Source organism: Mus caroli, unplaced genomic scaffold (assembly GCF_978045245.1).
Source record: "Mus caroli unplaced genomic scaffold, Mus_caroli_1 scaffold_9, whole genome shotgun sequence".
Classification (NCBI taxonomy): Eukaryota; Metazoa; Chordata; class Mammalia; order Rodentia; family Muridae; genus Mus; species Mus caroli.
The window spans coordinates 21,515,316-21,532,229 of record NW_028227264.1 but is presented as its reverse complement, the minus strand read 5'-3'; the positions used below and the strand labels follow the sequence as shown (position 1 = coordinate 21,532,229).

The 16,914-nt window shown below is 41.1% G+C and overlaps 1 protein-coding gene across 1 annotated transcript in view; it reads right to left on the bottom strand.

Moving 5' to 3' along the window:
- Positions 1-4,859: 4,859 nt before the first annotated feature.
- LOC147002590 (uncharacterized) overlaps positions 4,860-16,914 on the bottom strand; it is a 15,460-nt gene continuing 3,405 nt past the window's right edge. The window contains exons 3-5 of the mRNA XM_085842691.1: positions 6,231-6,633; positions 5,763-6,038; positions 4,860-4,922 (exon numbers count right to left, since the gene is read on the bottom strand). Of these exons, the coding sequence (XP_085698817.1) occupies positions 4,888-4,922; positions 5,763-6,038; positions 6,231-6,633 (714 nt within the window). The 3' untranslated portion in view covers positions 4,860-4,887. The remainder of the gene's footprint in view (positions 4,923-5,762; positions 6,039-6,230; positions 6,634-16,914) is intronic.

The following is a 16,914-nucleotide window of genomic DNA, read 5'->3' as shown; positions in this document are numbered from 1 at the left end:
ATTATGTGTCGGGAGGTATTTCTTTTCTGGTCCAGTCTATTTGGAGTTCTGTAGGCTTCTTGTATGTTCATGGGCATCTCTTTCTTTAGATTTGGGAAGTTTTCTTCTATAATTTTGTTGAAGATGTTTGCTGGTCCTTTGAGTTGAAAATCTTCATTCTCATCCACTCCTATTATCCGTAGGTTTGGTCTTCTCATTGTGTCCTGTATTTCTTGGATGTTTTGAGTTAGGATCTTTTTGCATTTTACATTTTCCTTGATTGTTGTGCCGATGTTCTCTATGGAATCTTCTGCACCTGAGATTCTCTCTTCCATCTCTTGTATTCTGTTGCTGATGCTCGTATCTATGGTTCCAGATTTCTTTCCTAGGGTTTCTATCTCCAGTGTTGCCTCATTTTGGGTTTTCTTTATTGTGTCTACTTCCCTTTTTAGGTCTAGTATGGTTTTGTTCATTTCCATCATCTGTTTGGATGTGTTTTCCTGTTTTTCTGTAAGGACTTCTACCTGTTTGATTATGTTATCGTGTTTTTCTTTAAGGATTTGAAACTCTTTAGCAGTGTTCTCCTGCAATTCTTTAAGGGATTTTTGTGCTTCCTCTTTATTGTCTTCTGCCTGTTTAGCAGTGTTCTCCTGCATTTCTTTAAGTGTGTTATTAAAGTCCTTCTTGAAGTCCTCTATCATCATCAGGAGATATGCTTTTAAATCCGTGTCTAGCTTTTCCGGTGTGTTGGGGTGCCCTGGACTGGGCGAAGTGGGGGTGCTGGGTTCTGATGATGGTGAGTGGTCTTGGTTTCTGTTAGTAAGATTATTACGTTTACCTTTCGCCATCTGGTAATCTCTGGGGTTAGTTGTTATCGTTGTCACTGTTTAAAGATTGGAGCAGAAGCTGTGTTCCACTCACCAGCAGTCTCTAAATCCTGCGGCGGGGGTTGTGGGTAGCTGACGGTACCCCGGTGCTGGTCCAGCCGGAAGAGGCCTGTGGTCCTACTCAGGCCGTTTTTCTGCTTCCCTAACTAATGCAGTCTCTGGTCCCGCGTGCAATTGGATTGGAGCAGAAGCTGTGTTCCACTCTCCAGAAGTCTTAAGATCCTGTGGCGGGTGTTGTGGGTAGCTGGTGAGTGTCAGCCGACCCTGCGCCCCAGCTGCCCCGGTGCTTTTCTGACCGGAAGAGGGTTGTGGCCCTATGTAGGCCGGATATCTCTCTCCCCAACCAGAGCAGTCTCAGGTCCCGCGTGATTGGACTGGAGCAGAAGCTGTGTTCCACTCACCAGCAGTCCCAAAATCCTGCGGCGGGGGTCGTGGGTAGGTGGCGGGTGTCAGGCAACCCTGCGCTCCCGCTACCCTGGCGCTGATCCTTCCGGATGAGGCCTGTGGCCCTACTCAGGCCGGTTTCTGCTTCCCTAACTAATGCAGTCCCAGGTCCCGCGCAATTGGATTGGAGCAGAAGCTGTGCTCCACTCACCAGAAGTGTTAAGATCCTGTGGCGGGTGTTGTGGGTAGCTGGTGAGTGTCAGCGGACCCTGCGCCCCAGCTGCCCTGGTGCTTTTCTGACCGGAAGAGGGTTGTGGCCCTATGTAGGCCGGATTTCTCTCTCCCCAACCAGAGCAGTCTCAGGTCCCGCGTGATTGGACTGGAGCAGAAGCTGTGTTCCACTCACCAGCAGTCCCAAAATCCTGCGGCGGGGGTCGTGGGTAGGTGGCGGGTGTCAGGCAACCCTGCGCTCCCGCTACCCTGGCGCTGATCCGGCCGGATGAGGCCTGTGGCCCTACTCAGGCCGGTTTCTGCTTCCCTAACTAATGCAGTCTCAGGTCCCGCGCGATTGGATTGGAGCAGAAGCTGTGTTCCACTCACCAGCAGTCCCAAAATCCTGCGGCGGGGGTCGTGGGTAGCTGGCGGGTGTCAGGCAACCCTGCGCTCCCGCTACCCTGGCGCTGATCCAGCCGGATGAGACCTGTGGTCCTACTCAGGCCGGTTTCTGCTTCCCTAACTAATGCAGTCTCAGGTCCCGCACAATTGGATTGGAGCAGTAGCTGTGCTCCACTCACCAGAAGTCTTAGGATCCTGTGGCGGGTGTTGTGGGTAGCTGGCTAGTGTCAGCAGACCCTGCGCCCCCCAATTCAGTGTTTTTAAAGAAAATAATCAATGAGTAAAAGAATATCCTGTGAATGATTGACGGGGTGTAGGCATTTCCTATGGAAGATTAACCAATTGTGGACTTGTCCTTTGGACGAGTGACAGGGTTGGTATGTGTTTATGGTGGATGATTGACAATCTGAGGCCAGGACATGTGGTTGATTGAAAGGCTGTTGGCATTGCCTATGAATGATTGACAGGCTTTGAGATATCTTATGAAAGATTGACAGGCTGTGGGTGTTTCCATTGGATGACTGAGAGGCTACAGGAATATCTTGAAACTATAATTTATAATTTATTCTTTATTATCTATATCAAGCTCCAACTTAAAGAATAATTAGCCCCTTAGAACTACAAAATGATCAAGAAGCATGGGGACTATGGAAAATCTACAGTTGTGTCATTGGTTCTCCTTCATAACCTAGTGCAGAATAAGAATAGGAAATAAGAATAAAGGGCTGGGGTGGTTGGTAAAACTCAATTGGTAAAACACTTGCCCTGAAAACCGGAGAGTACATGTGGGGATAAGGGGATCCCCAATCCTTACTTGCCTACAAGTCTGAGAGTCAGTGTGCTTAAAGAGAATAAATCAAACACACCATGGTTTGGGTGAGTGAACATGTCTCCAAAACTGAGGGGCCATTGGGTGGAACACACAAGAGTCCCTGATGACCTGACTTCAGTCCCCAGAACCCATAATGTGGCAGAAGAGAACTGTCAAGTGGCAAGGTCTCTGACCACCACACACTTAGCTCCGCATGTGTGGGACACGGGAAAATGAGAGGAAGACAGTGTCAGTCTCTATCCTTCACATGTGTATCAATGCACACACCACATGTGCACAAGGTGAGTATGGTGGAGCAGGGTCATGGCAACAGTTCAAAACGTCTTTGTTTGGTCCACTAGACAACACAAGACATATTGACCTATCGTTTCTTGGTGATATTTTTTGCATTAAAGTTGATAATAGACCTTAGGATAAAACTTTCCATAATATATATAACAGAGTATAAGTAACATAAATATTATGGAGAGATGGCTTGGCAGTTAAGAGCTCTAGTTTTGTTTCTAGTGCACTCAGTTTTGAGTGCTATTACCCACATGGTACCTCACAACTGTCCATAACTCCAATTCCAGGGCATTCCCCACTCAATTCTAGCACACAGTGCATAGAAAACACACAGCAGCAAAAATACTCCTCTATATAAATCTACAAAAGTTAAGCACATACAATGAAGTAAAATGTATGTACTTTCTTTTACTAAGTCACATTAAAGTATCCGATACAGTACTTCAAAAGAGACAATGGTTAAGTATTTATAAACTAACTGAATTTTTTATTTTGCTTTCCTTATAGAAGACCTAGGAGCTGATGTCATAAAGTGTGCATGTCTAGGTGCCCAGGACCCTAAAGGAGGTAAATGATGCAGTGAGGCTCAGTAAAAAGAGCCTAAGCGAAACAGAAAACAGACCTGACCAGGGGCACAAGCTCCTTCCGGTGAAGGAAGGATTTAGGATTGGCAAAGATCCTATCCCAATCTGTTGGTGGCCATTTTGTCTTATTGAAAGTGTCTTTTGCCTTATAGAAGCTTTGCAATTTTATGAGGTCTCATTTGTAAATTCTTGATCTTACAGCACAAGCCATTGCTTTTCTATTCAGGAACTGTTCACCTGTGCCCATATCTTTGAGGCTTATCCCCACGTTTGCCTCTATAATTTTCACTGTCTCTGGTTTTATGTGGAGTTCCTTGATCCACTTAGATTTGACCTTAGTTCAAGTAGATAGGAATGAATCACTTCGCATTCATCTACATGATAACATCCAGTTGTGCCAGCACCATTGGGTGAAAATGCTGTCTTTTTTCCACTGGATGGTTTTAGCTCCCTTGTCAAAGATCAAGTGACCATAGGTATGTGGGTTCATTTCTGACTCTTCAATTCTATTCCATTGGTCTACTTCTCTGTACTGTACCAATACCATGCAGTTCTAATCACAATTGCTCTGTAGTGCAGCTTTAGGTTAGGCATGGTGACTCCACCTGAGGTTCTTTTATCCTTGAGAAGAGTTTTTGCTGTCCTAGGTTTTTTGTTATTGAAGATGACTTTGCAGATTGCCCTTTCTAATTCGTTGAAGAATTGAGTTGGAATTTTGATGGGGATTGCATTGAATCTGTATATTGCTTTTGACAAGATAGCCATTTTTAGTATATTGATCCTGCCAATCCATGAGCATATCAGGATTAGGAGTTCTCTGGTGGAATTTTTGGGGTCACTTACATATACTATCATTTCATCTGCAAATGGTGATATTTTGACCTCTTCCTTTTCAAATTGTATAAGTGGCTATTATCCCAGAAAGTCAGAATACCGAAAATACAATTTGCAAAATACATGAAGGTCAAGAAGAAGGAAGACCAAAGTGTAGATACTTCGATCCTACTTAGCTGGGGGAACCAAATACCCATGGAAGGAGTTACAGAGACAAAGTTCAGATCAGAGACTGAAGGAAGCACCATCCAGAGACCGCCCCACGTAGGGACCAATCTCATGAACAACAACCAAAAAGTAAAAAATAAAAACAAATTAAAAAAAAAACATTTTCCCAGAAAATATCACATTGCACAACTGAGACTCCAATAAAACAATAATTTTTGACTTCAGTCTTCTATTAGATAAAATATTTTATTTATATATAAAATTTATATATTTACATATATATAATAAGTTTCTTCCTCACTGATTTTGTCTAGGTATGTCAGTGTGTGTTGGAGTGTTCAGCTCCAGCAGCATCTACAAGAAAAGCAAGAATTATCAATAGTATCACCGGGCACATCATTGGTGGCATTGCCAGGAGCAGCAGCAGTGTCATTGTCATCAGGATCAATGTAATGAGAAACAGTGAGAAGGTGGAGGCTTGTTTATTAATTATATTCTCAGATGTTGCTTCCTTTGGAATGTTTGTTTCCAGGCTGAATACCGAAAATACAATTTGCAAAATACATGAAGCTCAAGAAGAAGGAAGACCAAAGTGTCGATACTTTGATCCTACTTAGCTGGGGGAACAAAATACCCATGGAAGGAGTTACAGAGACAAAGTTCAGAGCAGAGACTGAAGGAAGCACCATCCAGAGACTGCCCCACGTAGGGACCAATCTCATGAACAACAACCAAAAAGTAAAAAATAAAAACAAATTAAAAAAAAAACATTTTCTCAGAAAATATCACATTGCACAATTGAGACTCCAATAAAACAATAATTTTTGACTTCAGTCTTCAAAAATCAGACTTCAGAAGAGCAGAGATAAATAGAAACTAATGTTTAACAGGAAGATTTCTCTGCTTAGCCATTCAAAAAACACAAGGTTTTCAATGGGAGTGAAAAAAATTTTGCCTCATTCCAGGATGGGAGTCAACCAAGTACCATGGTCAGTTGTGTTGGTCTAAACTGGTTTTGTTAACTATGTGAAGTATTTTCATTAAGTTGGGAAAAGAAAACAATTTTTTCTGATGCTAGGTAATGCTTAAATAGCATGAAATGTATTAATCATGACTATTAGTACCAAAGAGATCTACTTTTCAATCTAAACTTAAAGTTCATCTATTTTAAGCAACCACTGTGGTCTACCTTACCTGGTTTATCGTTTCTGTTGGAGGGAGGTCCTTGGCCATTTTCTTCATAGCACGCTTGCCGAAGTCGAATTCTCATCCATGCCATCGTTGATAACAACAATGTAAGAAACCACATCGGGGGCATTACCAGCAGCAGTAGCTTATCTGGGTCCCAAGGAAAATCATGTTCCCAGACAGTGGATTCACTATGGCTAGGTTGATCCAGTGACTCTAAAGCGTCATAAAAAACTTCAGCTAGATCTTCATCTAGGTCAGGAACAGGACTGGGTTCCTCACCTGAAGAAAGAATAGCATACTTGTCTTATGCTCGAGGCAATGTCAGAACATTCAGGTCAGTTCTTTCAATGGAATCTAGGGAACAGCAAGTGCAGGTACCAGGAGTAGGCTCTGGGTCACAATGGGGTGTGTCCCTTGCATGCTCCATGAAAAAATCTGAATCAGTTATGAAAACCAACCCAATGTCACTACCTGTTTCTGAGTCATATTTTTCATCAGATTCAGAACTGTCCACAGGACTTGGGGAAGGAATCTTCTCAAAATGAGCAGGAGCACCACTATCAGGAGCGGGTTGTAAAGAAGTAGGTTCTATGTCATCAGGAGCCCTGGTGTCATCAGCACAGGTGGAATGAGTTGGCTCACTGACTACAGGGTCCCCATTGTCAGGAGCACACTGGGAAAGAGTTGGATCAACATCAACAGGAGCCCCATTGACAGCAGCACAGGTGGAAGAATTTGGCTCAGCATCAGCAGGAGCCCTGCTGTCAGCAGCACTTGTGGATTGAGTTGGCTCAATGTCATCAGGAGCCTCACGCACATGGATTCTATGCTTCCTGGGAATGTGAAGGAAGATAGGTGGTTCATTTCCTCGCACCTATAAGAAAAATTGGCAATGTTACTTTTGATTGAAAGTTTCACTCGTTTTATTCATTTTATCACCTGTCTGCTAATCAGAGTCTCAATTTATAGTCCCCAAAATTTTTCTGTATCCAGACCCACTTCATCACTAAGGACACTCTCTGATATTCAGAAACTTCTGCTTCATTTCTGCATGATGAGTAAAAGGCCCAGAGTATCTAGAAATCTTTAATGGGGACTTGCTTAGGGTTATGCTTTCCTTTCTTCTGCTCATTGCTACCTAACATCATCATTATGTGCAAAATGGAAAGATATAAAAAGAAAGGACAATATGTGTCCTCTCCTGTCTTTATGACCTGAATTTTAAATTCCAGCCAGATGAAGTGAATAGGACAGTGAGGTGCTTTGAGAACAAAATGAACCTCTCTCTTCTGCACTACACTAACCCTTCCCCAATGAATGATCTTCCACAGTTGTCTATTAGATACCTGGGATATCAGAACAGTGGAGCTGAATTGTGAATGCGTGAATAAAGTATTTCAATATCTACAGCAGAGGGAAATTGCTGAGTTCCATGTATGGATTCTATATAGGCCTTCTAAAATCTTACCTATTAACTCTATGTTAAAGTAACTTTTATGCACTAGGTGTAATTGTAATCTTTGATGCTTAATACCTCCATCTGAGTGATAACCTAGGCCTAGTCCTGGAAGCTTCTAGCCTCTGTGAAACTTAGCATAGGCCTATTCCACAAAGTTCTCTCTTTCCTGTGTAGGTCAAGATGTGATCATTCTGATGCTGCTTCAGTACCATGCCTGCTGCCTGAACCATGATGGTGATGTGTGCATCCAACTGGAACCTTGAGCCCAACTTCAAACACACCCTTTCTTCTGGAAGTTGTCTTCTCATGGTCTTTTCTTACAGCCATAGAAAGTAACTAACATAACCATCATCTAGGTACAGAAGGAGTGACTTCAAACGTCTGAGGGATTCATTCCAAGCTGTGCAGGGGTTTTGCCCAGTGGACTTGGTCACAAAACAAGTGATCAAATTCCATAAGGTGCCCTTCCGGTCCGGCCAGCACCTGGGTAGCTAGGGTGCAGAGTCAGCTGACATCTGCCAGCTACCCACAACACCTGCCACGGGATCTTAAGACCTCTGGTGAGTGGAACACAGCTTCTGCTCCAATCCAATCCTGTGGGACCTGAGACTGCATTAATTAGGGAAGCAGAAAACCCGGCCTGATCAGGGACACAAGCCCCTTCTGCTCCATACCAGCACAGGGGTACCTTGGGCGTGGAGTCTGCGGACACCCGTAAGGTATACACAGGACCCTCCACAGGATTTTAAAACCTCTGTGAGTGGATCACAACTTCTGCCAGGAAGCAGGGTTGAACAACAGATATTTGGGCACCTTCCCTGCAAGAGGAAAGCCTACCTGCAGAGAGTACTCTGACCACTGAAACTCAGGAGAGAGCTAGTCTCCCAGGTCTGCTGATAGAGGCTAACATAAACACCTGAGGAACAAGATCTAACCAGAGACAACTACAACAACTAACTCCAGAGATTACCAGATGGTGAAAGGCAAGCATAAGAATCTTACTAACAGAAACCAAGACCACTGACCATCATCAGAACGCAACACTCCCACCCCACACACTCCCGGGTACCTCAACACAGCCGAAAAACTAGACCCGGATTTAAAAGCATATCTCATGATGATGGTAGAGGACATCAAGAAGGACTTTAATAACTCACTTAAAGAATTACAGGAGAACACTGCTAAACAGGTAGAAGACCTTAAAGAGGAAGCACAAAAATCCCTTAAAGTATTGCAAGAAAACATGACCAAACAGGTGATGGAATTGAATAAAACCATCCAAGACCTAAAAAGGGAAGTAGACACTATAAAGAAAACCCAAAGTGAGGCAACGCTGGAGATAGAAAACCTTGGAAAGAAATCTGGAACTATAGATCCAAGCATCAGCAACAGAATACAAGATATGGAAGAGAGAATCTCAGGTGCAGAAGATTCCATAGAGAACATCTGCACAACAATCAAAGAAAATACAAAATGCAAAAAGATCCTAACTCAAAACATCCAGGAAATCTAGGATACAATGAGAAGACCAAACCTACCGATAATAGGAATAGATGAGAATGAAGATTTTCTACTTAAAGGGCCAGCAAATATCTTCAACAAAATTATAGAAGAAAACTTCCCAAACCTAAAGAAAGAGATGCCCATGAACATACAAGAAGCCTACAGAACTCCAAATAGACTGGACCAGAAAAGAAATTCCTCCTGACACATTAGAACAACAAATGCACTAAATAAAGATAGAATAGTAAAAGCAGTAAGGGAAAAAGGTCAAGTAACATATAAAGGCAGGCCTATCAGAATTACACCAGACTTTTCACCAGAGACTATGAAAGCCAGAAGATCCTGGACAGATGTTATACAGACACTAAGAGAACATAGATGCCAGTCCAGGTTACTATACCCAGCCAAACTCTCAATTACCATAGATGGAGAAACCAAAGTTTTCCACGACAAAACCAAACTCACACATTATCTTTCCACAAATCCAGCCCTTCAAAGGATAATAATAGAAAAAAACCAATACAAGGACGGAAATCACGCCCTAGAAAAAGCAAGAAAGTAATCCCTCAACAAACCAAAAAGAAGACAGCCACAAAAATAGAATTCCAATTTTAAAAACAAAAATAATAGGAAGCAACAATTACTTTTCCTTAATGTCTCTTAATATCAATGGACTCAATTCCCCAATAAAAAGACATAGACTAACAGAGTGCCTACACAAACAGGACCCAACATTCTGCTGCTTACAGGAAACCCATCTCAGGGAAAAAGAAAGACACTACCTCAGAGTGAAAGGCTGGAAAACAATTTTCCAAGCAAATGGTCTGAAGAAACAAGGTGGAGTAGCCATTCTAATATCTAATAAAATCGACTTCTAACCCAAAGTTATCAAAAAAGACAAGGAAGGACACTTCATACTCATCAAAGGTAAAATCCTCCAAGAGGAACTCTCAATTCTGAATAACTATGCTCCAAATGCAAGGGCAGCCACATTCATTAAAGAAACTTTAGTAAAGCTCAAAGCATATATTGAAACTCACACAATAATAGTGGGAGACTTCACCACTTTCACCAATGGACAGATCATGGAAACAGAAACTAAACAGGGACACAGTGAAACTAACAGAAGTGATGAAACAAATGGACTTAACAGATATCTACAGAACAATTTATCCTAAAACAAAAGGATATACCTTCTTCTCAGCACCTCATGGTACCTTCTCGAAAACTGACCATACAATTGGTCACAAAACAGGCCTCAACAGATACAAAATGATTGAAATCGTCCCATGCATCCTATCAGACCACCATGGACTAAGGCTGATCTTCAATAACAACATAAATAATGGAAAGCCAACATTCACGTGAAAAATGAACAACACTCTTCTCAATGATACCTTGATCAAGGAAGGAATAAAGAAATTAAAGACTTTTTAGAGTTTAATGAAAATGAAGCCACAACATACCCAAGCTTATGGGACACTATGAAAGCATTTCTAAGAGGGAAACTCATAGCTCTGAGTGCCTCCAAAAGAAACTGGAGAGAGCAAACACTAGCAGCTTGACAACATACCTAAAAGCTCTAGAAAAAAAGGAAGCAAATTCACCCAAGAGGAGTAGAGGGCAGGAAATTATCAAACTCAGGGGCAAAATCAACCAAGTGGAAACAAGAAGAACTATTCAAAGAATCAACCAAACGAGGAGCTGGTTCTTTGAGAATATCAACAAGATAGATAAACCCTTAGCCAGACTCATTAGAGGGCACAGGGACAGCATCCTAATTAACAAAATCAGAAATGAAAAGGGAGTCATAGCAACAAACACTGAAGAAATCCAAAACACCATCAGATCTTTCTACAAAAGACTATACTCAACAAAACTGGAAAATCTGGACGAAATGGACAAATTTCTAGACAGATACCAGGTACCAAAGTTAAACCAGGGTCAAGTTAACGATCTAAACAGTCCCATATCCCCTAAAGAAATAGAAACAGTTATTAATGGTCTCCCAACCAAGAAAAGCCCAGGACCAGATGGGTTTAGTGCAGAGTTCTATCAGACCTTCTAAGAAGATCTAATCCCAGTTCTGCACAAACTATTCCACAAAATAGAAGTAGAAGGTACTCTACCCAACTCATTCTATGAAGCCACAATTACTCTGATACCTATACCACAGAAAGATCCAACAAAGATAGAGAACTTCAGACCAATTTCCCTTATGAATATTGATGCAAAAATACTCAATAAAATTCTCCCTAACCGAATCCAAGAACACATCAAAACAATTATCCATCCTGACCAAGTAGCTTTTATTCCAGGGATGCAGGGATGGTTTAATATACGGAAATCTATCAACGTAATCCATTATATAAACAAATTCAAAGACAAAAACCACATGATCATCTCGTTAGATGCGGAGAAAACATTTGACAAAATCCACCACCCATTCATGATAAAAGTCTTGGAAAGATCAGGAATTTAAGGCCCATACCTAAACATGATAAAAGCAACCTACAGCAAACCAGTAGTCAACATCAAAGTAAATGGTGAGAAGTTGGAACCAATCCCACTAAAATCAGGGACTAGACAAGGCTGCCCACTTTCTCCCTACCTAAGTCCTAGCCAGAGCAATTCGACAACAAAAGGAGATCAAAGGGATACAAATTGGAAAAGAAGAAGTCAAAATATCACTTTTTGCAGATGATATAATAGTACATATAAGTGACCCTAAAAATTCCACCAGAGAAATACTACACCTGATAAACAGCTTCAGTGAAGTGTCTGGATATAAAATTAACTCAAACAAGTCAATGGCCTTTCATACACAAAGGATAAACAAGCTGAGAAGGAAATTAGGGAAACAACACCCTTCTCAATAGTCACAAACAATATAAAATACCTTGGCGTGACTCTAACTAAGGAAGTGAAAGATCTGTATGACAAGAACTTCAAGTCTCTGAAGAAAGAAATTAAAGAAGATCTCAGAAGATGGAAAGACCTCCCAGGCTCATGGATTGGCAGGATCAACATTGTAAAAATGGCTATCTTACCAAAAGCAATCTACAGATTCAATGCAATCCCCATCAAAATTCCAACTCAATTCTTCAACAAATTAGAAAGGGCAATCTGCAAATTCATCTGGAACAACAAAAAACCTAGGATAGCAAAAACTCTTCTCAAGGATAAAAGAACCTCTGGTGGAATCACCATGCCTGACCTAAAGCTGTACTACAGAGCTATTGTGTTAAAAAACTGCATGGTACTGGTATAACGACAGACAAGTAGACCAATGGAACAGAATTGAAGACCCTGAGATGAACCCACACACCTATGGTCACTTGATCTTCGACAAGGGAGCTAAAACCATCCAGTGGAAAAAAGACAGCATTTTCAACAAATGGTGCTGGCACAACTGGAGCTTATCATGTAGAAGAATGTGAATTGATCCATTCCTATCTCCTTGTACTAAGGTCAAATCTAAGTGGATTAAGGAACTCCACATAAAACCAGAGACACTGAAACTTATAGAGGAGAAAGTAGGGAAAAGCCTGATTACAACAGCAAAGGCTTGTGCAGTAAGATCGAGAATTGATAAATGGGACCTCATAAAGTTGCAAAGCTTCTGCAAGGCAAAAGACACCATCAATAAGACAAAAAGACCACCAACAGATTGGGAAAGGATCTTTACCTATCCTAAATCAGATAGGGGACTAACATCCAATATTTATAAAGAACTCAAGAAGGTGGACTCCAGAAAATCAAATAACCCCATGAAAAAATGGGGCTCAGAACTGAACATAGGCTCAGTGGGTAAGAGCACCCGACTGCTCTTCCAAAGGTCCGAAGTTCAAATCCCAGCAACCACATGGTGGCTCACAACCACCCGTAATGAGATCTGATGCCCTCTTCTGGTGTGTCTGAAGACAGCTACAGTGTACTTACATATAATAAATAAATAAATAAATCTTTAAAAAAAAAAAAAGAATTCTCACCTGAGGAATACCGAATGGAAGAGAAGCACCTGAAAAAATGTTCAACATCCTTAATCAAAAAGGTAATGCAAATCAAAACAACCCTGAGATTCCACCTCACACCAGTCAGGAATGGCTAAGATCAAAAATTCAGGTGACAGCAGATGCTGGTGAGGATATGGAGAAAAAGGAACACTCCTTCATTGTTGGTGGGATTGCAAACTTGTACAACAACTCTGGAATTCAGTTTGGCAGTTCCTCAGAAAATTGGACATAATACTACCAGAGGATCCAGCAATACCTCTCCTGGGCATATATCCAGAAGATGTTCCAACCGGTAAGAAGGACACATACTCCACTATGTTCATAGCAGCCTTATTTATAATAGCCAGAAGCTGGAAAGAACCCAGATGCCCCTCAACAGAGACATGGATACAAAACATGTGGTACATTTACACAATGGAGTACTACTCAGCTATTAGAAAGAATGAATTTATGAAATTCCTAGGCAAATGGTTGGTCCTGGAGGGCATTATCCTGAGTGAGGTAACCCAATCACAAAAGAACTTAAGTGATATGTACTCACTTATAAGTGGATATTAGCCCAGAAACTTAGAATAGCCAAGATATAAGTTACAATTTGCAAAACACATGAAACTTAAGAAGAACGAAGACCAAAGTGTGGACACATTACTCCTTCATAGAATTGGGAACAAAACACCCATGGAAGGAGTTACAGAGACAGATTTTTGAGCTGAGACAAAAGGATGGACCATCTAGAGACTGCCATATCCAGGGATCCATCCCATAATCAGCCTCCAAACGATGACGCCATTGCATACACTAGCAAGACTGTGCCAATAGGACCCTGATATAGCAGTCTCTAGTGAGACTATGCCGGGGCGGAGCAAACACATAAGTGGAAGCTCACAGTCAGCTATTGGATGGATCACAGAGCCCTCAATGGAGGAGCTAGAGAAAATGCCCAAGGAGCTAAAGGGATCTGCAACCCTATAGGTGGAACAACATTATGATCTAACCAGTACCCCAGAGCTCTTGACTCTAGCTGCATATGTATCAAAAGATGGCCTAGTCGGCCATCACTGGAAAGAGAGGACCATTGGACTTGCAAACTTTATACAGGGGAACGCCAGGGCCAAAAAGTGGGAGTGGGTGGGTAGGGGTCGGGGGGGACAGTATGGGGACTTTTGGGATAGCATTGGAAATGTAAATGAGGAAAATACCTAATTTTTAAAAAATGAAAAAAGCAATTCTATAATGCTAGCTTAGATAGGCTACCCAGAGCACTCACTGATTCAACCAGATACATTTAGGAAATATGAATGTTGAAAGTGGATTTGATGCGGCATGGCAAATAAGGTCTCCACATATTTGTTGCTCCTTACACCTCCATGAAATTTATAATTTAGCAGCCTACTTTTTCCCTTCAGTACCAGGTTTCATGATACTTACATGAAAAAGTCACACTCCAAAACATATTCTGCATCATCAAACAATATAACACAGAGAAGATTCAACAAAATAAGTTAAGAAGCACTGTTGATCAAAGGGAAAGGATGAGGAAGCATGCAATCTATGTGTCTTCAAACTGTTCAAATGTTAGAATTTAGTTCACTGGATTCACTGAGAATCATGGACTTGAAAACAGCAAAGCTGTGATGAAAGGATGGACCATCTAGAGACTGCCGTATCCAGGGATCCATCCCATAATCAGCTTCCAAACGCTGACACCATTGCATACAGTAGCCAGATTTTGCTGAAAGGACCCAAATATAGCTGTCTCTTGTGAGACGATGCTGGGGCCTACCAAACACAGGAGTGGATGCTCACAGTTAGCTATTGGATGGATCACAGAGCCCCCAATGGAGGAGCTAGAGAAAATACCCAAGGAGCTAAAGGGGTCTGCAACCCTATAGTTGGAACAACATGATGAACTAACCAGTACCCCGGAGCTCTTGTCTCTAGCTGCATATGTATCGAAAGATGGCCTAGTCGGCTCTTGTCTCTAGCTGCATATGTATCGAAAGATGGCCTAGTCGGCCATCACTGGAAAGAGAGGCCCATTGGACTTGCAAACTTTATATGCCCCAATATAGGGGAATGCCAGGGCCAAAAGTATGGGAATGGGTGGGTAGGGAAGTGGGGGGAGGTATGGGGGACTTTTGGGATAGCATTGGAAATGTAATTGAGGAAAATATGTAATAAAAAATATTAAAAATTAAAAAAAAAAGAAAACAGCTAAGCATGTGGAATTTTCAGACATAGGCACGTTTTCATATACCACGTGTTACAGGGCTCATTATCCCCTTCCTCATTTTGTAAATATGCTTGAGCCAGTTATTAAAGAAGAATGAAAGGACCATATGATGCAAAATTAAATTTCCAGGACATCTGCCACATTCATGAAGATAACACTGAAGATAAATGAGAGGACCCTGAAGAGATTTCCCTGAATTGTTAGTCACACAACAGGTGTATATAAACAGCATTTATCTACCAGTATACTTAAATTCATGATTCAAAATAATCTTTATCTTAGGGGTTTCTATACATGTGTTTACATTACTCTGCCTGTGTTATGCTTGCCTGTGTATTTCTCCCCTCCCTCTCTCTCTCTGTCTGTCTCTCTCTCTTGTGTGTTTCTGTGTCTGTGTGTTTGTGTGTGTGTGTGTGTGTGTGTGTGTAGACTGGAGGGAAATTTCAGGAGCTGGCTCTCTTCTTCCACAGAGTTAGAAAGGGGCTCTGACCATTTCTGCTGCTCTGTATGGTTCAATCTGTCTAGCTTGTGAGTTTCAGGGCTGTTCTACTCTCTTAGCCTCCAATCTGGATTTAGAGGTGCAGAGATTACAGACTTTTTCCTTTTTTCAGGATGAAATTCAGCTTATTAGGCTTCCAAGGCAAGTGCATGAATCCACTGATTCATCTGGTTGGTATATTTTATGTATATATACATGCATGAGACCATGTATGTGTGTATGTATTTATACATATGTATGTATATATGAATATGTATATATACATGTATATATATATTATGCATTTTTATTCTAGTTTTAAAATAAAGGGGAGAGAGAGAGAGAGAGAGAGAGAGAGAGAGAGAGAGAGAGAGAGAGAGAGAGAGAGAGAGAGATGTTGGTTGTTACCCGTTTAGAATGCAAATGAAATGGAGAAAAGTATGAATTTCTCATTGACATGAGAACTTTTCCTTTGCCCAAGCTAGTTAGCATATTTGAAACATGCCTGTGTCGTTGTCATCCCTGTCTGGCTGTACTTCTTCATAAAGACTTACATTGGGTATTCTCTTAGCATGCAATAGAGAACTGTTATTATCTAGCTCAGGTCCATTTTTTTTTAATTTTATACTTATTTCACTGCGATTGCCACATAGGCTTCTGGGAAGTCTTCTGTTAGTTTGATTTTATGCAAGTTTAGTATCAGAAAATAGCGTCTATCTTTATTTCAATCACATAATTTATTTTTTGAAGAATGGAAACTACCTTTGGCTAGGTTGTGCCTGGCATATATCAGTGCTTTCATGATATTGTGGATCTAATAATTGGTATACAAAAGAAGTTGCTTCATTTCATGCCAACAGTAACTAATCTCTGGTTACCATATCCTTCACCATTATTATTTACGTTCTGTATCATCATAAAAATCTCTATTTAGGGGAAAGGTGTTTGTAGTAGGAATGTTAGTTTTGAAAACTCTAACGGCTTTTCACTGAACTAGAAGATGATTACCAGGTGAATTTCTGTGCTCGAAAATTACCTGAGTTCTAAATTCTTGCTTAGTTCTCTCTAGAACAAAATTTACTCAGGTTCATCACATATTGTAGCTAAATTTAATTTGGAAACTAAGTTGAACCAGGCTAAAAAGAAGGAACATTTGAGTTTGGTTTCTGACAATATTAAGCTCACAGTTTCTAATGATTTCACTGGGTGTAATAATTACCTCTAATCTGCCCCTTTCTTAATGGTCAATTTAGAGGGTTTACATTAAGATAATTAGCTAGTTGTTAACACTAGGCAGTGGAGGAAGTGGTGTGAGTAAGATCTGCAAACAGACCCTTGTGTTTGCTTTGTAACTTCTCAATGGGGATTAAAACAGAAAAGAGGGCTTTTTTTTTTTTTTACTTGCTTCTGTAGTTGCTGTGACAAAATGTCTGATGGGAAAGTAAGTCAGTAACTTCCAGCAAGGC